Source organism: Theobroma cacao, chromosome 2 (genome assembly GCF_000208745.1).
Source record: "Theobroma cacao cultivar B97-61/B2 chromosome 2, Criollo_cocoa_genome_V2, whole genome shotgun sequence".
Taxonomy (NCBI): Eukaryota; Viridiplantae; Streptophyta; class Magnoliopsida; order Malvales; family Malvaceae; genus Theobroma; species Theobroma cacao.
This window is the reverse complement of record NC_030851.1, coordinates 1,914,475-1,931,424: the sequence shown is the minus strand read 5'-3', so window position 1 is coordinate 1,931,424 and position 16,950 is coordinate 1,914,475. Positions and strand designations below refer to the sequence as shown.

At 36.0% G+C, this 16,950-nt stretch overlaps 3 protein-coding genes across 5 annotated transcripts; 2 read left to right on the top strand and 1 right to left on the bottom strand.

The window, feature by feature from the left end:
* Positions 2 to 3,211, bottom strand: LOC18607325 (protein RMD5 homolog A). 2 transcript variants are annotated; one of them, XM_018116346.1, is made up of 3 exons: positions 3,074 to 3,211; positions 2,595 to 2,635; positions 2 to 1,350 (listed from the first exon to the last, which is right to left on the bottom strand). In XM_018116346.1, exon 3 carries the CDS (start codon positions 1,307 to 1,309, stop codon positions 152 to 154), a length of 1,158 nt encoding a protein of 385 aa, XP_017971835.1. In that variant the 5' UTR covers positions 1,310 to 1,350; positions 2,595 to 2,635; positions 3,074 to 3,211; the 3' UTR covers positions 2 to 151. The 2 variants fall into 2 exon arrangements, with proteins under 2 accessions (XP_017971835.1, XP_007041480.2); XM_007041418.2 differs by having other exon boundaries at positions 2 to 1,337.
* LOC18607324 (peptide methionine sulfoxide reductase B5) lies at positions 3,767 to 5,302 on the top strand. Its single transcript, XM_007041416.2, has 3 exons — positions 3,767 to 4,212; positions 4,702 to 4,858; positions 4,978 to 5,302. Exons 1-3 carry the CDS (start codon positions 3,845 to 3,847, stop codon positions 5,128 to 5,130), a joined length of 678 nt encoding a protein of 225 aa, XP_007041478.2. The 5' UTR covers positions 3,767 to 3,844; the 3' UTR covers positions 5,131 to 5,302.
* On the top strand, positions 5,689 to 16,347 carry LOC18607323 (K(+) efflux antiporter 3, chloroplastic). 2 transcript variants are annotated; one of them, XM_018115884.1, is made up of 19 exons: positions 5,689 to 6,113; positions 6,839 to 7,228; positions 7,536 to 7,637; positions 8,110 to 8,190; positions 9,013 to 9,114; positions 9,744 to 9,821; positions 10,257 to 10,325; positions 10,502 to 10,552; positions 11,331 to 11,444; positions 11,536 to 11,637; positions 11,725 to 11,859; positions 12,253 to 12,434; positions 12,529 to 12,661; positions 12,864 to 12,947; positions 13,031 to 13,132; positions 13,546 to 13,707; positions 14,096 to 14,185; positions 14,280 to 14,441; positions 15,051 to 16,347. In XM_018115884.1, exons 1-19 carry the CDS (start codon positions 6,078 to 6,080, stop codon positions 15,513 to 15,515), a joined length of 2,640 nt encoding a protein of 879 aa, XP_017971373.1. In that variant the 5' UTR covers positions 5,689 to 6,077; the 3' UTR covers positions 15,516 to 16,347. The 2 variants fall into 2 exon arrangements, with proteins under 2 accessions (XP_017971373.1, XP_017971374.1); XM_018115885.1 differs by having other exon boundaries at positions 5,695 to 6,113; positions 12,876 to 12,947; positions 15,051 to 16,153.

The following is a 16,950-nucleotide window of genomic DNA, read 5'->3' as shown; positions in this document are numbered from 1 at the left end:
GTGCAAATGATAACCTTGTAAAAATAAATTGTGAATGTACAAAGAATTTCTATATACAATCTTCTACAAATAAAAATGCTTAAAACAAAGCACAAATTTAAGGACCACAAGAGGAGGACCCTAAAAACTTGCTCTACAATCATGATAGGCATCAGAAATACAGTTGCCTGCACTGTGCAGCTGAAGCCTCTGTTGGACAGTAAGGACATTTGAATATCCGAGAGCTGCTTTTCGACAGCTTCATGATCGATTGCTTGCAAAGGACATGCAGACAAGGCATCAGCATTGGTGGATTCTCTTCGCTGCCTTGATCTCTACTCACAGGACATACAAATATTGAGTGAAACTGAAATTCCTTCCCCAATTCCACTGGCACTGGCAATTGTTTTATTGCTAGCCACTCCTGCTTCTTTGCAGCCATTACATTAGCCAGCTTCAAAAGTGTAGGCAACCCTTCAATACCAGCTGCTATGGCCACAGTCAGTGGGCTCGGAGAGGACTGTCCCACAAGACTGCAAAAATGTTGGGTGAGCTCCACAGTAAATTCCTCCCAATGAGCTGGAGCCATTAACTCAGCATGTGGGCAGCTGTCAAGCTTTCCAATCCATATGATGCAAACCACAAGCTTCTGAAACTCATTCATGTGCAGGGAAGCAAAAGGAGAAAGGTAAGTTCTGGCATAACTAAGTGCATCACCTTTAGTTCCTTTCTGGATAATCTCCAGAAATTGAAGCCTGTGGAGTTTCAGCTCAAGAGTTGAACCATTTTGCTTGAGCTTTTCACGATTGGCAGTGATCCAGTTCAGAGCAGGCTCAAGGTTCTTAACCTTCAAAGCTTCAAGTATTTGATACATTTCTAAGAAATGAGATCTAATTGCAATTGCCTCAGGTTCTCCAGCTTCATTTATCAGGCAATCTCCAAGGTCAAACAAGCCTTGCCGGTAAAAGTGACTTGCAAGTATCTGATTCACTATGTGGAAGTCAAAATCAACATTTCTATATGCCTTGGATATGTCAGGATTGAATGACTTTTCAAGAAGTTTAGGGTACTTGCTGAGATTTATGTTACGTTCCTTCTGCAGTCCTTCTAACTGGTGGAGTGGATCCATAGTATTGAGCTTAAGTTTAAGCTCAGTAAGAATGGATTTCAGATCAATAGGGGACAGGGGATCATTAGAGGCCTGGATTTTTGCCAATGCCTGCTCAATTTCATGGCCAACTTGATCAACTACCTCTTGGGATTTAGAGGAAAATAATTTCTGCCTCTTAGCAACACGGTCAAATGCATCTTTTATGGTGTTCAGTTCCATATCTTAATCTTAACTTGATGACAAGTTCCTGCAGAGAATAGCTAAAAGTAATAGTTTTAGTAAGGTATGGAGATCAACAATTTTAAGTGCAAATATATCTGAGAAAGATGGAAATTAGACTCTATGAACATAGAGCATCTAACAACTTAGGAAAACGGAAAACACTTCTCATCATTAAAGGGTGTAAATTGTTCAAGAAAGGATGACACTCTCTAAGCAGCTGGCTATAATGCTTCACTAGATGATGCTAGACATACACTTCAGCCACTAGTCTATGAAACCCAAAAAACAGGTATCACACTGTTATTTATTTGTTTGTAGATATGGCAGCAGAGTGTGAGAATGGATACTATGCTGTAGGTAGGATATGGTGATATAGGAAGAAGCAATCTTGCAGTGACATAGAAAAAATATTGACATGATATTAGTCATCGTAATGATAAAGATTACACTAGAAGTTCCACATCAAAGCTTTAGACCTGGCATAAAGTAGAACTGCAGAATGTAACAGTCACACATTTAATCATGCAAAATTACAACAGCATAATACATTTAACATTTTCTTATGTTATAGTAAATTTCAAGTCCATCAAAGGACGATAAAAGGTTTACACACGTTTGATTTTCTCAATACCAATTGCAGTCTTTTTGAAAAGCCACCTTACATTAAAAATGAGGCATTACTACGCCAGTTGTCTGATTTTCTTTTCATTAAAAGTGCACATGGAAATCAACTACTAGAAGATAAGCTCAGGAAATAACGGCACTGTTTAAATAGCTTTCAGAAACACAAGTTGTAGCCAACATCACTAGTATTACAAGATGATTTTGGACAGGTTTGAAGATTTAGAGCTTTGTCTCAGAAGAGGGTCAAGTTTAAAACTAATAAAATCTAAAGCTGCGTGGTATACCAGCCCAATAAACATAATAGAATCATCAGCAGAGGCCATTGCTAGATCTGATGGTTGGCAATATAATACGCCTACCGAAAAGAAATGGACATTACTTTCTACCCTTAACCACAAGGTCAAAATTTAATGTTCATCAGCAATTGAGGAGAAGAGAAAGTGACAGATCATATTTTCAATTGAACAAACCCAGATGTAACACAATTTAAGAAAGTCATAACTTCTAATCGAAACACAGTTGAGCTCCTAAAAGGACTCCATAGAACACAAAATCATAAATGTTGCTAAATAGTATCTAAAAATGGTAAGAACAAACAATTGGAGAATCAATTATTTATAACATCATCAAAATTGAAATAAAGACAATAGAAAAAGACCTTAGCTTGGCAGCTTCAGCAAGTCTTTTTCTCTTAGTTACCTGCATTAGAAAAAGAAATGACACCAGTCAGACACTACAAATATGCCAAATTCAACTAAGAACAAAAAGGAGAGTTGATTAATAATGAAATACAAAGAATAGAATGAAAAGTTCAAACCTTCTGGAATAACAGAAATCACAAAGGTTTAATTTTCAGAGTCTTGGATTACAAAAGATGATGTTTGGTTGCTAAGAAATGATAGGAAAACAAAGGAAACGCTAAGCTTAAAACTTTCTTCCTATTTCATTTAATTCGGATACCAAAGTAAAAACGGTTAATAAATAAACATGATGAATGATAACATGCAAGACTAGAATTTCTGGGTCATGCTTTTTCCTCCGTTTTCTCGTGAAACAAACAGGGGATCAAAATCATGAAAGCACAAACCACCAAAAGAAGAAACGAAATTGTTCAAATTGAGATTTGAGGAAAGTTACCAGATTTGAGATCGAAATTGAAGAGGAAAAGTCGCAGAGAGAAGAGAGAGCGCGAGAGTCTCTGGTTCGCTTTGATACCAGAGAGAAGGGAAGTTAAAGTCAAGCGTGAGAGAGACAGAGGGCATCAAAGGACGCACGCGTTGGGATGTAGGTTACTATTTTTTTTTTTTAAATTCTTTAATCCTGAATTAGTTTAATTAAGAAAGTAATAAATTCTATAAAAAGCCAAATAAAATCACAAAATATTATTTAATAACATAACTTTATTTTTTAATTATTAAATCTGTTAAATATTTAATTATCCAATTTAAAAATTACATAAAAGATTAATTTTATAATTTTTAATTTTAAAAAAAGAAAATTAATTGCAATGATAAAGGATGAGAATAAAAGTTTGAAGTTTAGATATTATAAATTTTTGTATAATCGAGTTGGAGTTTAAAATATGTTAAAGTGATATTTGAAATTTAATTCAAATTCGATTTGAGTATAAAAAGTTTTAATCAAATTCGACCTATACTCGAATATGTAATTGTAATACCTAAACTCTATATTATCGGGTATTGGATCTCCGTGTATATGCACACGTGCAACAAATTGGGATAGGAAACAGACACTCGTGTGAATATTTTATTTTCCTCCAATACCCTCTATCTATCCTTGCACGACGCGTCGTTTAGACGTTTTGGGTTTATCAGTGAGGGATTCTCGCATGCATTATCTACCCCGTTGATTCGGAACAGAGGGTAACTCTGGATCTTTCTCTCTCAAATGGGCCTTCACATCCTCAAAACGACACCCTTTTCTTCTTCCTCCTCCAAAGCTCTACTCTTCACCACCGCCACGGCTGCCAAACCCACCACTTTCTCTAGGTTTCTCAATTCCTATTGGAGAACTGCTTCTAATCCTGTTCTTCCTAGTAATTCCCGCTTGAGATTTCCATCTTCTTCGCCAAGGGCCGTTACTTGTTCCATTTCTTCATCTGGGTCTGGGAGGTTCCTTCACCAGAGCAAGCGTAGGTTTCGTGGGAGTGCTGTCGTGGCCATGGCTGCTTCTGGGTCGGTCCAGAAATCCGAGGAAGAGTGGCGTGCTATTCTCAGCCCTGAGCAGTTTCGAATTTTGAGACAAAAGGGCACTGAGTAAGTTTGTTAAGCTTGTGGTAGTGTTGAATCTGTTAATCAATTCCATACCTTTTTTTTTTTGTCAAATTGTATAAATTTTGAGCTTTATTGCTTTTGGACCAAAATAATGTCTGTAATCTCATAAACTACATGAAATTGGAAAAGAAAAGATAACTCATGGAGAATTGGCATTTTTGGAGTATTTCTGTTGTGTCTGACAATTTTGGATATGAGTGTTCAACCTCTTGTCAGAGTTTGATTGATCCATTGGCAAAGATGCTGTCTTTTTAGTTATTATGTTCATGCATTACCTGAAGGGCAGTCTATGCAAAATGTGGTAGCTGTTTAATTATAATCTAATCAATGTCACTCTACTCAAAGTGGTACCAGACCCTTCTGACAAATTAGACTTGCATTATGCTTAATTGTTCACTGTATTTTACACCGGATCATGTTATTTAAGACATATCCATTTATGATTCTTGACATTGTTTTGATGCTCTACAGGTATCCTGGCACTGGAGAATATGACAAGTTCTTTGAAGAGGGTGTCTACAACTGTGCAGGATGTGGGACTCCTCTCTATAAATCTACTACAAAATTCAATTCCGGTTGTGGTTGGCCAGCTTTCTATGAGGGTCTCCCGGGAGCCATCAATCGCAATGTGAGCTTCCTTCCTCTTCTGGTCTCCTTGCATTTCCTTCTTTCCCAGTGTTCTGTATCATCTTAAATTGGTTTCTGTTTCAAGTAAAGTTTGCTAATGAGAGTATCATGTTTAATCAGCCGGACCCAGATGGGATGAGGATCGAAATTACTTGTGCAGCTTGTGGTGGGCATTTGGGCCATGTATTTAAAGGTGAAGGGTTTCCAACACCCACGAATGAACGCCATTGTGTCAATAGCATATCACTCAAATTTGTTCCTGCAAATTCTTAGGAGCAAATCCTGTTATAGCAGTTATGTTAGTACTATTCATTATGTATAGAACATGGCCATAACGCGACGTTATGCTAATAAGAACTGATGTAACAACTTCTGGATCAAACTCTACTTGTGGTTCTATTTTATTTGAAAAACTTCATGCTTTCTTGCAAAGTACGCAAAATAATTTTGGGGTTTCTTTGTTGATTTGCATATGGTTACCACAAGGCAAAATCCCCGGCTTCTCGGAGTGGGAAAAGGTGAACGGATGAATAGAGTTTGCTGCCGTTTCCAGCTACTGTTCAAGTTCAGAATTTCTGAACTCTCTATTTCGATTGGGATTTTAGTTCCAGGGCAATCCTCCACCACAAATCCAACTTTTCTGGGTAAAGAAAATGGCTACGAAGGGCTTCGAAACAATAATAACAAAGGAAAGAGTTGCTTTAAACCCAACCATATGCTTTTAATGTCAAGGAATCTCACCCATATCTACGTGGACGTGTCTGTTTTTCTCCGATAAATCAGCAACTTACATTCCGATATCATCCGCAACTGCCACGTGTAATAACGTCACCTGACCATATACCAGTTTAAAAATCAGCCACTTCCTTCTTTGTCTGAACCCGACCATGGTCCTCAAAGAAACCACTTCTTGCCCGTACATTTTAACTCTTTCCAGGAATTCTTACAAGCTCCAAAATCACAGGCTTTTAGACATGTCGTGGTCTCTTCCTCTCCTCTTCTTTAGCCCTTTACATACCCACAAGAAACTATAAGAGAGGGGAAGCAAAAAACAAAATCAAAAAAGAAAAAACCCAGAGTTCCTATCTCTTTTTCTTTTCAAGGTTCAAGAATCCTGAACTTAAAAATCTTGAGGGTTTATCAGAGAATCAGGAACATGCCTTTTAACTTGTCTGTTTCAGTTGGTTCTTGATTCTTGAGTATTTAAGCCCTTAAACACCATGTTGGAGTCAATATCTTGTTGCCATAGTCCCAAGGTATGCAATTTCTAAACGTTGACATTTTTTTTTTGCTGTTTTTTGGACTGCAAAAGTGCAAAGAAATAGTTATTTTTTCTTTAAATTTTCTTTTCAAATTTTTGCATTCTTGAGTTTCTTTCTTTACCGACAAATGAAACAAGAATTTGAACTGTCTTCATGTTACACATGTATGTTATGCTCCTACTTTTGAACCTTTTGGTAAATCTTCCAAGACTGCAATTTGACATCTAACTGACTTTGTTAAATTTTGAGAGGCCATAAGAATGGAAAAGATAACCATAATATTTTAAGTAGTTGAAGTTCTGGATATTACGCAGATTATGATAGTTAAAGCTCTTTTTATTTGATTTGGCTTCCCTATACTATATTTGTATTTCAAGGAAACATCAAATTGGTTAAATTTCAAAATTGTTTTCCAAAGTTCGTATTAGTTTGGGACAATCACTTTCCACCACCCAAATTTGTTAAAACTTGATTCTAGGGAAACTCTAATTCAAAATATTCAAGTAATGGCTTCAATTAGTGAGTCTTATGTCATGGATTAACATTTTTTTTCAAAAGATGTCTCATATTTTTTAAACGATTATTTATTGATGACTGAGAGGCTAAAATTCCTTAAACGTTTAATCCTATGAATTATGATCATCATTTGAATTGATCCAAGTTTTCTGCTCTTGAAGGGTTTAATTGCAATCTAGTTCTTTGTTTTTTTCATCTTGCAGGGTTATGACTTTGTTAAACGAAAGAGCCTGGGCAGTGCATACCGTCAAGCTGTCTCATGGTTTTCCGGGCATTCTTCTAATATGTCATATATCAATAACATGCTCTTCCATTCTCGACCGATATTAGTAAAAGTTAGAACAAATAATTGCACTCTTGTTTTAAAGCACATATTTGGTGACACACCTTTACAATCTTCCTCACCATCTAATTGGAGAGGACTCGAGTTCTCTGATGATAGACTGATCCACCGAGGAAGGTCACGGATCTATGCTGCAGTTGATGTTGCCAGTGCTGTTGATGTCATCAATGATTTGGGATTGGATACTCTGACATTCTTGGCTGTGACTGTCATGGTTGTTCCTGCCTTCAAGATCATTAGAGCGAGCCCTGTAAGGATAAACAATTCTAGTAGCAGAATTCTCACAAGTTATTCTTTTTTCCTTCATTTCCATTAAATTTACTGGCACCACAGATAAATGAGAGGTTGTCATGTGTCTATAAATATGTATGTACATAGGCTTGTCCGTATTATTTATATAAACCAAGGCAAGCATACTTGTAAAACATGATGTTATAGTAGTTGCTTGAGGAATCTTCAAATATATACCCAATATGGAAGAACTATGGATGTTATTCTTATTGATTGATAGTCTTCTATCCCTAATAATAACAGCCAAAAAATGTAATTGCCTTCAGATACTTGGCTTCTTCTTTGCGGGGGTTGTACTGAATCAATTTGCATTGATTAGAAATCTTACAGATGTCAAAGTTCTGTCTGAATGGGGAATACTTTTTCTGGTAAGTGCAATTGCTGTCAGATGCCATTTCTGTTTCTGTTAATTTCTGTTAGATCTGTGTCAGTGCTAAAAGAAGAAGGTAGCTATTGACACTGAAGATTAGTGAAGACAGCTATTCTTTTATTTGACTTGAATATATTGTTTGCAAATGATGCATCTATCATTTGACTGTTGCTTATTTTTTTTTTAAAAGATTTGACTGTTGCTTATAGTCTATCCTTGTAACTATCCTGCTCTTGTTACATGTACGGTTAAATAAATAGTACAGATATCTGGTGATATTTCTTGGATTGATAGCCAACTTCTTGACATCTTCTTTAAATGTTCATTATTTGTTAGTTATTTGAACTCTTTAAATAAAGAACGATAGTTTGAAAAGCAACATGTGACTTTTTTTTTGCTGCGAGTTTCATGTCGAATTCCTTGTAAAAATTATGGGCATTCATTTTCGGCTAACATCTGTTCCTTTGCAGCTGTTTGAAATGGGTTTAGAGCTTTCTCTTGCACGCCTAAAAGCTCTTGCAAAATTTGCCTTTGGCATGGGATTGACTCAGGTATGATGCTATTGAGATCTGTTATTTAATCCAGTTGTTTATTGGGGTTCAAACATTTGCATGTCTCATCACTCATATATTGGTAGAAGTACTGAGTAATATTATATTGAAAACCAGGCTGGAAATGAGTCAAGTTGTTGAAACAGCATGTTGTTGAGTTGCTAGAAATTTTGCTGTGAACTTTTTTATGAGTTTAATACCATATCTATGTATGACTAGATTTTACTATTGTCTCAAGTTTGAATCATGAGTGGGAAATTCTACTGTCTATTTTTTATGTGAACATGGAAAAAGTGAAGTACATGTACATCACTGAACTAATTTGGACTGAGGTTTTATCTCTTAAGCAATAACACTTAGAGGACCCATCTACTTTATGTGGTAGAGTTTCTATCTCTATTTTCATTTTTTCATCATTTGAAGATACTTCTAACAAGTTTCCTAGAGTTACTGTTCCATCGCTACACATTCAAGAGTTATATATTTTAAGGTTTACTAGTAAGGTTTGCTCAGTTCTGGGCCCATTTTTACCAGCTTGTTGCATTAATAAAGCAGTTACTCTTGTTAGCTTCTAGCAAAGGATGTTGTTCTCTTTGCTATTCCACATTTGCCATGAAAAACATATTGTCAGGAAAGTCAAATGACCCTTGAATTGGGCTTCTTTAAAACTTGTTTTGTTGTTTTTTTTTCTCTGCACTTATAATTTCATTTTTATAGCTTGTATTTCTCTAGAAGTTGGCTAGCGAAGCATCTTTTTCCACTTTGAATTCTAGGCCATATAATTATTCTTATTGATATTGTCTTTTTTCCCCTGTTGTTAAGGTTGTTTTATCCACCCTTGCCTTCACAGCATTTGAACTTCCACCTAATGGGGCTATTGGAACCAGAATTCTTGAGTTCCTATTTCACTCTAGGCCTGACTTGGTGAGAACACATTATCAAGGCATCTTTAATCCTTCTTGTATCTGTTCACCCTGCATTTCTTTGTTTAATACTTTTAATCATTCTCTGCTAATTATTTGGGTTGGGGTTTCAATGAGTTTGTCGTGATGCAGAATTTTAGTGCTACTTATTGCATGGACATGTTTTGTTCCATTTATTTGTTTTCTATGAATTTGACTCAAATATGAGTAAATTTAGGAAAAATAATATATTTCAATTTTGGTAGATTGTTTAGAAAAAACATTTTGGAATTTAAACTGAATATTGGAGAGAGAAAGAGAAAGTAAATATGGTAGTACTATGTGGGTGACTTTTCAAAGAATAAAGCTCATGATTTCTCACCTTGAAATATAGAAGATTCAACATTATTATGAGTTAAGAATTGGTTACCTAAAGATGAAGGGGTAGGCTTGGATTCTGGTTTCAGTTTAAGTTGGTTTTAGAAGTTCAATAGCATCTTCTTCTTTTTTATAGAAATTGATATAATTCAGAATTAGTAATTGTCATTTGAATGTTCTAGCAGCAGTTTACCTATAGAAAGCTGTCTGACTGAATTATCATGCATTTTATCTGTAAACCTCTTAACATTCTTCTTTTTGGTACAATTGTAGGTTAATATCAGAAGTATTGATGAAGCTGTAGTAATTGGTGCTGCTCTCTCTCTATCTTCTTCAGCTTTTGTTCTACAGGTATTCTAATGGTAGATATCTAAAGATGGTTATACATGTCACTTTATAAGTCTGTTTCATTTTGCTGCCATTGTCACTTTTGGGTAGGTATGCATAAATCCTGGTGGACAGGCTCTAATAACTATGTGCTCATTACTTCTATATTTGGTAGTTTTGAGGCCCTGAGTCTTCAAGTGAAGACTTGTGTTCTAAAAGAGGACTGTCTTATTTGTATTCTTTTCTTCCTTTTCTTCTCTTGATTAATGTGAATCTGGAAGTGCTACTTGCTCTTTGGTAACAAGATTCCCTCATAACAAATTAGTACAGATTACAAATAAAAGAAGTAAAGTTCTTAGCCTTATGGTGCTTTTGATTTGCCAAGTGTTTCCTCTTCATTGAGATATGAGATATACCTGCCTTATATAGCAATGCAAAGCTGACAATTATAAGATATAGCTTCTTGCAGAGAAGGGTGAGCTGCCAACAAGATTTGGCTCAGCAACATTGGGGATACTTCTTTTACAGGTTCTTATTTCTCCTCAATATGCTTTGGCTTATGTATTATAGTTAATTTGACATACCAAAGGAGTTACTATACTTCCTATTACTTCCATTTGTGGATTTTTCTAGGTTCATTGCGAAGTATACAGCAAAATATGATGTCAATAACTTTTTTGGGCTCCACTGCTTGATATTTGCAGGACATAGCAGTTGTCCCTCTCTTAGTCATACTTCCAGTGCTCGAGAGCCAGGTATAGAAGAGTCTCTCTCTGGTCTCACTTTCTCTGTGATGAATCTTAGAATATGCATTTTAAAAACAAGAAATCCATTTTTTATTTTAATCTGCTTTTTTTTTTTATCTTCAATTAGTGAGATGAACTCTTCATTTGTCTCTCTGATGGAGAGTCATATGTGATACTCTCTGTATTCTTTAAACTGCCTCTATTCATTTTCCTAACTGCTGAGACAGATTGCTTGTGCACCCTGCTTTCCACACCACCCTCCTCCCCCCCCTTATTTAAGTATGTTAATGTGTTCTTTTGTTACTCTTTCTGAAGTCATATGTTCTGAGCAGAATGTTCAATTGCCATGTTGATCTTTTATCCTGTTGTTTGTAAGTGATATTTTGACATGTTACCAACTTCTATTTGTTTCTTTCATTGATATATGAATGGGCATCATGCTTAGATCTCAAGCTTTTAGTTGAGTTCCTACTTCCCATTTCCTGTTGCATACCTTGAGAAATTGATATTATGAACACCTTATATACAAGTTCTACGACATGCTTAGATGGGGCAGGTGTCCAGGCCAGAAGTTCTATCTCATTTTTATCATAAATGTTTCAATAGGAGAAACCTTGTCTGTTGTAATGATCAATCCTCACTTTTTTCTCATTTATTCCTTTCGGACTTGTCACTTGAAAGCTTTGTCTTATATGGACTGTGATAGATACTAATGTTCTTATCAGATACATCTGGGATGCACTGAATCATTCATTGACCATTTTTAATCTCTTTCTCAACTTCGCAGAATCTAGTAGAGGAAAGCATTTGGCCAATGCTAGCTCAAGAGAGTTTGAAGGCATTAGGTGGGCTTGGTCTGCTCTCTCTTGGAGGAAAGTACATTCTTAGGCGAGTTTTTGAGGTGAGTTGGATCTATTATTAAAGAGGAAAAGAAAAACACTTCAACACTTTTCATTTGCTGCATAACTAGCTTAGGTTTCTCAAATTTTCAGGTTGTTGCTGAAACAAGGAGCTCAGAGGCCTTTGTTGCTCTCTGCGTGCTAACAGTTGCTGGGACTTCGCTTCTCACCCAACAATTGGGCTTCAGTGACACGGTTTGATATTTATTCTCAATAGCAGATAATGGTTGAGACTGATGCATTTCAAGTCAAGTAATGATTAAGTTTAATTTCATTGTCCAGCTTGGAGCATTTCTCGCCGGAGCATTATTGGCGGAAACGAATTTCCGGACACAGATTGAAGCTGATATAAGGCCATTTAGAGGCTTGCTTCTCGGGTTATTTTTCATGACTACTGGAACTTCGATTGACATGCAGGTATGGTAGTTATTTGTGAGTAGTATATTCCTTGATTACCCTCTATTTGTTTATATACTTGGTTTTTAGTGTATTTGAATAATAGCAAGTGCATAGCTGCAGCTTAAAAGAACTGAATTTGTATCAATTTCATGACATTTCTGTACTTTAATCCTTCATCTTGTAGTTTTATTTACTTCTGTGTAATAAGCACTATTGAAATTTCTGTCCTGAATTGGCTGTCAAGGAAATTAAGGATACAGTGCCAGTTATCTTAATTTTCAGGCTGTGGTGACCTCAAGCTGCTATGTTCTCTAGAGAGGGTTGATTATATGAATTTATGTTGGTTATAACCCTGAATGTGCAAAGTGTAGCCCTTATCATCAAATGCAAGTTATATTGTTTTCTTTGCAGCTTCTTTACCGAGAGTGGCCAAATGTGCTTACACTCTTGGCTGGTTTGATTGTCATCAAGACGCTGATCATTACAGCTATAGGTCCTCGTGTTGGACTCACCTTGCAGGAAAGTGTAAGAGTAGGATTTCTTCTATCCCAAGGAGGCGAGTTTGCATTTGTAGTTTTTTCTCTAGCTAATAGGTTGGTCTCAACTTAAATCAATTATGTAACTAATCTCTAAGTCAGCATTCTTGTTTACTTTGTGCTCATAAAGTCTTCTGTTGTCCTCAAGCAGGCTGGGAGTGTTACCGCTTGAGCTTAATAAGCTGCTTATTATTGTTGTGGTACTGTCGATGGCTTTAACCCCATGGCTTAATGAAGTAGGAAGAAGGGCTGCCGATTTTATTGATGACAAGTTTGATGCAGATGTATGTTTATGCTAGTAATATCTTTTGGTCTCAAAATTTGTAATTGGAATTACTCTGGTTGGATTAAGTTTTCATGGCCCAATATTTTCTCTCTTTTCTGTAGTATTTTAGTTGATTATTTTTCAGTGACCAGCTAGTTCTGGTGGCTGGACTGTTTATGTCATCATCTTGCTTGAGTGATTTTATTTGTTTGAACTTAAAGAAATTTTTGCAGAAAGCTGCTGAGACGGTGAACTTTGATGCAAGTGAACCTATTGTTATCATTGGCTTTGGGCAAATGGGCCAGGTACATCAAATATGATGCACTAACAGCTACAATTATCACATGGCTGCAAATGCATTTGAGTGTTCTAATGTTTTTACTTGCAGGTACTTGCTAATTTTTTGTCAACCCCTTTGGCTTCTGGAGTAGATGGCGACAGTATGGGATTGCATTATGTTGGTTTTGATCTCAATCCTTCTGTGGTGAAGGTATCCAAATTTCATATGATCCTATATTGCTACTTTGTTTAAGATATATGTATGTATATATATATATTTTCGATGAATGAGTAACATCTTACTTTAATTCCAATTACAAATGTGCATGTCTTGGTGGGTAACTATCATCTCAATGGCCATTTATTGTTCAGAAGTTTGACTGTGGACTTCAGAGAGACTTAATTCAACAAAATTAAGTATAGGAAAAAGGACCTTAGAATAAGTCTGTTGCAGTAAAAATGTAAAATGGTTTTCTAGTGTTTTAAAATTGAAATATTTATATAAAATTTTGTAAACTGAGGATAACTATTTTGCTACTTTTTTCAGTATTTCTTTTAAATAAAAGATATATTCTATATCATTACAGGTGATGGTATTTAAAATAGTTGTTATTGCATTTGCAGGCATCTCGAAAACTTGGTTTCCCAATCCTCTATGGGGATGGGTCACGTCCAGCTGTTCTGCAATCTGCCGGTATCTCTTCTCCAAAAGCTGTCATGATTATGTACAGAGGAAAGAAGAGGACAATTGAAGCTGTTCAAAGGCTTCGGCTTGCCTTCCCTGCAGTAATGCTCTTTCCTCTCTCTCTAGGACACACTGTAAAATTCTGATGATAAAATGGCAGAGATAGCATAAAAAAATTGCTATTAAGGGGACTTGATTAAAGTTATTCTTTTTATATATTTGAAGCAATTGGAGGCTCCAAAAATTCAGACTAACTTGTAAAGATTTGCACTGCTTTATCTAAATTTATTTTACTATATCAACCTTATTGATCCCTTCACACTTTATTTCATCTGCACCTATGAAATTTGAACAGCTTGTTTGCTGATTAGATCACTACTAATTGCTATTAGGCTTTCTTTTTCTCTATTGTTAAACTTTCTTCGAAAAAGAAAAACTTTTTTCCCTGGGTGGACTGCTAATCTTCTGCTAAAACATGCTATTGAGCAGGTCCCAATCTATGCAAGGGCTCAAGACCTCAAACATCTCTTAGATTTAAAGAAAGCTGGTGCAACAGATGCCATCTTGGAGAATACAGAGGTATTGACAAATTTTTATATTACATTTTGTTATTACAAATGTTCAACCATCATGCTTCGGCACCCTGACATAGATGTCCTATTTATTCATGCAGACAAGTTTACAATTTGGATCAAAGCTTTTGAAAGGATTTGGTGTCATGTCTGATGACGTGACATTTCTGAGTGAGCTAGTCCGAGATTCCATGGAGTTGCAAGCTCAAGAAGAACTCAGCAAAACTGATGATCGCGAATTTGACATTATGAAGCCACTTCAGGTACACGGATGATTAATTATGGAAACTACCACTGTCATTCAAACTTTTGTTACATGGTATGACAAGTGAGCTTCTGCAAGTTAAACCTCTTAGAGTCCTTTCACTTATTTTGATTCTTTTGGGCCAGAATTTTTGGATAACCTGGTTGTTACATGACATTTCAAAGAGAATGTGGCAGGTCAAATAGTTTAGGGGTCTACTTGATTAGCACTTGGCAGCATAGTTTGCATTTGCTCTAAACTTTGGTTGATCATTTGTTTGAAATTTTCACTTCAAATGATGGATATATCCTATTATGCGCAAAATTTGCTACTCTTATGAATCAATAGTGTTTTTCTTCAAAAATTAACTCTTTTCCCCTTTTTTTTTGGATATGTTTCTTTTTGATATCCTATTTTTCTTTTACTTTAGGTGCCAATACTCATAAGTTCGTAAACCTACATTGTCTTCATGCTTTAGTGACTGTTCTATACTTGAAAACTCCATGAATTACCATGCTTTGATTTATCTCTATACACATTGAATACAGTTGTTTTTATCTCCATGTACTTCATTACTGTCATGCAATTGATGACTTTGCTGAATTAACTATTTGGTTTGTTTTATTAGGCAAGAGTGGCCCAGGTCCAGGCATCAATATCATCGACCTCATCTGAAGACAATTTATCAAGGGAAAGCCAGATAGATAGAGCTCAAGTCTCCAGGCTTCAAGGGGGTGTAGATCCGACAGACAAATTGTCAACCTCATCTGAAGATGAATTATCAAGAAAAAACCTGGCAGATAGAACTCAAGTCTTGCAGCTTCAAGATGAAGTAAATCAAGGAAAGCACGACAGTGTACTTCATCAGTCTGAAGATGAATTATCCAGAAAAAACCTGGCAGATAGAACTCAAGTCTCCCAGCTCCAAGAGGAAGTAGATCAAGGAAAGCACGACAGTGAACTACATCAGTCTGAGAATCCAAAGTCCCAAGGTGTTTTATATTGTGAACTAGATACAGAGAATGGCTTTCCTATAAAAACAGCAGATAGTGTGGAAGAGAGAAATACATTAACCACTACTGAGGAATGTTAGAAGCATCAAAGCTCGAAGTATCTTTCTCATCTGCTGTTTTTACTCTATTGAGGCATTGCCAAGATTCTTCCGTTTTCGAAGGTGTCAGAAACTAATTAACGTTGTTGATGAGAAACAAGGTGCTTTTGGTGAAAGGGTTTGCTGTGCTTCATCCTTTATCAGCCAAAAATGATCAAAGCTTTGTTCGAGGCTACCTTCCTAATTTTTTTTGGTTGCTAAGTGTTTCATACTAGGTTTCAGATAACCACAGCTCAGGTATACTTACTGAATATAATGCAAAGTAGAAATGATTCTTTTTAATCATTTTTCATTCTTCATGCTGATCTCCATGTTGCAGTCTTTTGTTGCATTTGACAAAATGAACAGCAACAGAGTGTAGCAATGATATAGGAAAACTACTTTTCAATCCTTCTTGTAATTTCCCTGTTGTTTGATTGGGTGTTTTCACTTTGAGGGTGGGGAATACAAATGTGAATTTCTTAATGTCCATGAAGCTTCTGTCACTAAACTTTTCTGTGAATTCACTTTCCAAAAGCAGTGAAATGTAATTGTTTGCTTTTGCTAGAACTGTTGCAGCAGAATGAATAATTCTGCAACTCTCAATTACAATGATAACAATGGCATTCCCATTGCAGTGATGTTGGAACATATAATAAACCGGTAAAAGCATCTGTGAAGTGCTAGGTTGTCTGGCTTAAATTCTCTATCATGTGGTAAGCCTTCCTCTTTCCTTGCGAGAGTTCTTAACCTTTGGAAGAGAACAAGATTACTCGAGTTGGGAGGGACCGGAAAAACAACTCCAAAGCTCAGTTAGCATGCAATGCTGAGAGGGTAAGAAAGTTCGAGTTAATGTTTCAGAACTTATAAATGTCACGTCAAGTATTTCAAAAGAAACAAGAAAAGTGCTATAGTCATATAGAATAAATAAGAGATCTTAGAGATTATAAATGTGAATGTAGTATCTTTCATCAGTTAAAGCTTTTGGAGATAGGGACATGACCCGCGACATAAATAGAAACTATGGATGCACTTCATTGCTTTGTGTGATTGCTTGTAGGACAAAAAGAGCTACTAGATTGGAAATGATATAGCATCTTTGATTCTTCCAGAGATATCTGCCATTTCGGCATCTGCACTGCACATACAATATAGTCCTAAACTAGAGAAAAAGTGCAGACAGACAGACAGACAGAGACAGGTGATTGGCAGGGAAGGATTGGCCCCATCCCGCATAAATATTTAGGTACAAGGCAGGCAGTCAAATGCATCTGGCAGCTCTTCAGCTTAATGTACCTCTGCTCTCTTATTCAGTTGCAGTCCTTTTATCTCCAGGGTACTATGTATGTAATCTCATTGACTATAATTAGTGATGATTGTTGTGAATAATAATCATTCAAAATAAAAAAAAATGGTCTTGACGAGTTCGAGATTAATA

What these genes read in the sequence shown, in the direction of transcription:
- LOC18607325 (XM_018116346.1), bottom strand. Translation starts at nt 1,309, where the DNA reads ATGGAACTGAACACCATAAAAGATGCATTTGACCGTGTTGCTAAGAGG.
- LOC18607323 (XM_018115884.1), top strand. Translation starts at nt 6,078, where the DNA reads ATGTTGGAGTCAATATCTTGTTGCCATAGTCCCAAG. An exon ending in AGATCATTAGAGCGAGCCCT is followed by an intron (nt 7,229 to 7,535) that starts GTAAGGATAAAC and finishes AATTGCCTTCAG; the next exon opens with ATACTTGGCTTCTTCTTTGC. An exon ending in CTTCAGCTTTTGTTCTACAG is followed by an intron (nt 9,822 to 10,256) that starts GTATTCTAATGG and finishes TATAAGATATAG; the next exon opens with CTTCTTGCAGAGAAGGGTGA.
- LOC18607324 (XM_007041416.2), top strand. Translation starts at nt 3,845, where the DNA reads ATGGGCCTTCACATCCTCAAAACGACACCCTTTTCTTCTTCCTCCTCC. An exon ending in TTGAGACAAAAGGGCACTGA is followed by an intron (nt 4,213 to 4,701) that starts GTAAGTTTGTTA and finishes GATGCTCTACAG; the next exon opens with GTATCCTGGCACTGGAGAAT. An exon ending in CGGGAGCCATCAATCGCAAT is followed by an intron (nt 4,859 to 4,977) that starts GTGAGCTTCCTT and finishes ATGTTTAATCAG; the next exon opens with CCGGACCCAGATGGGATGAG.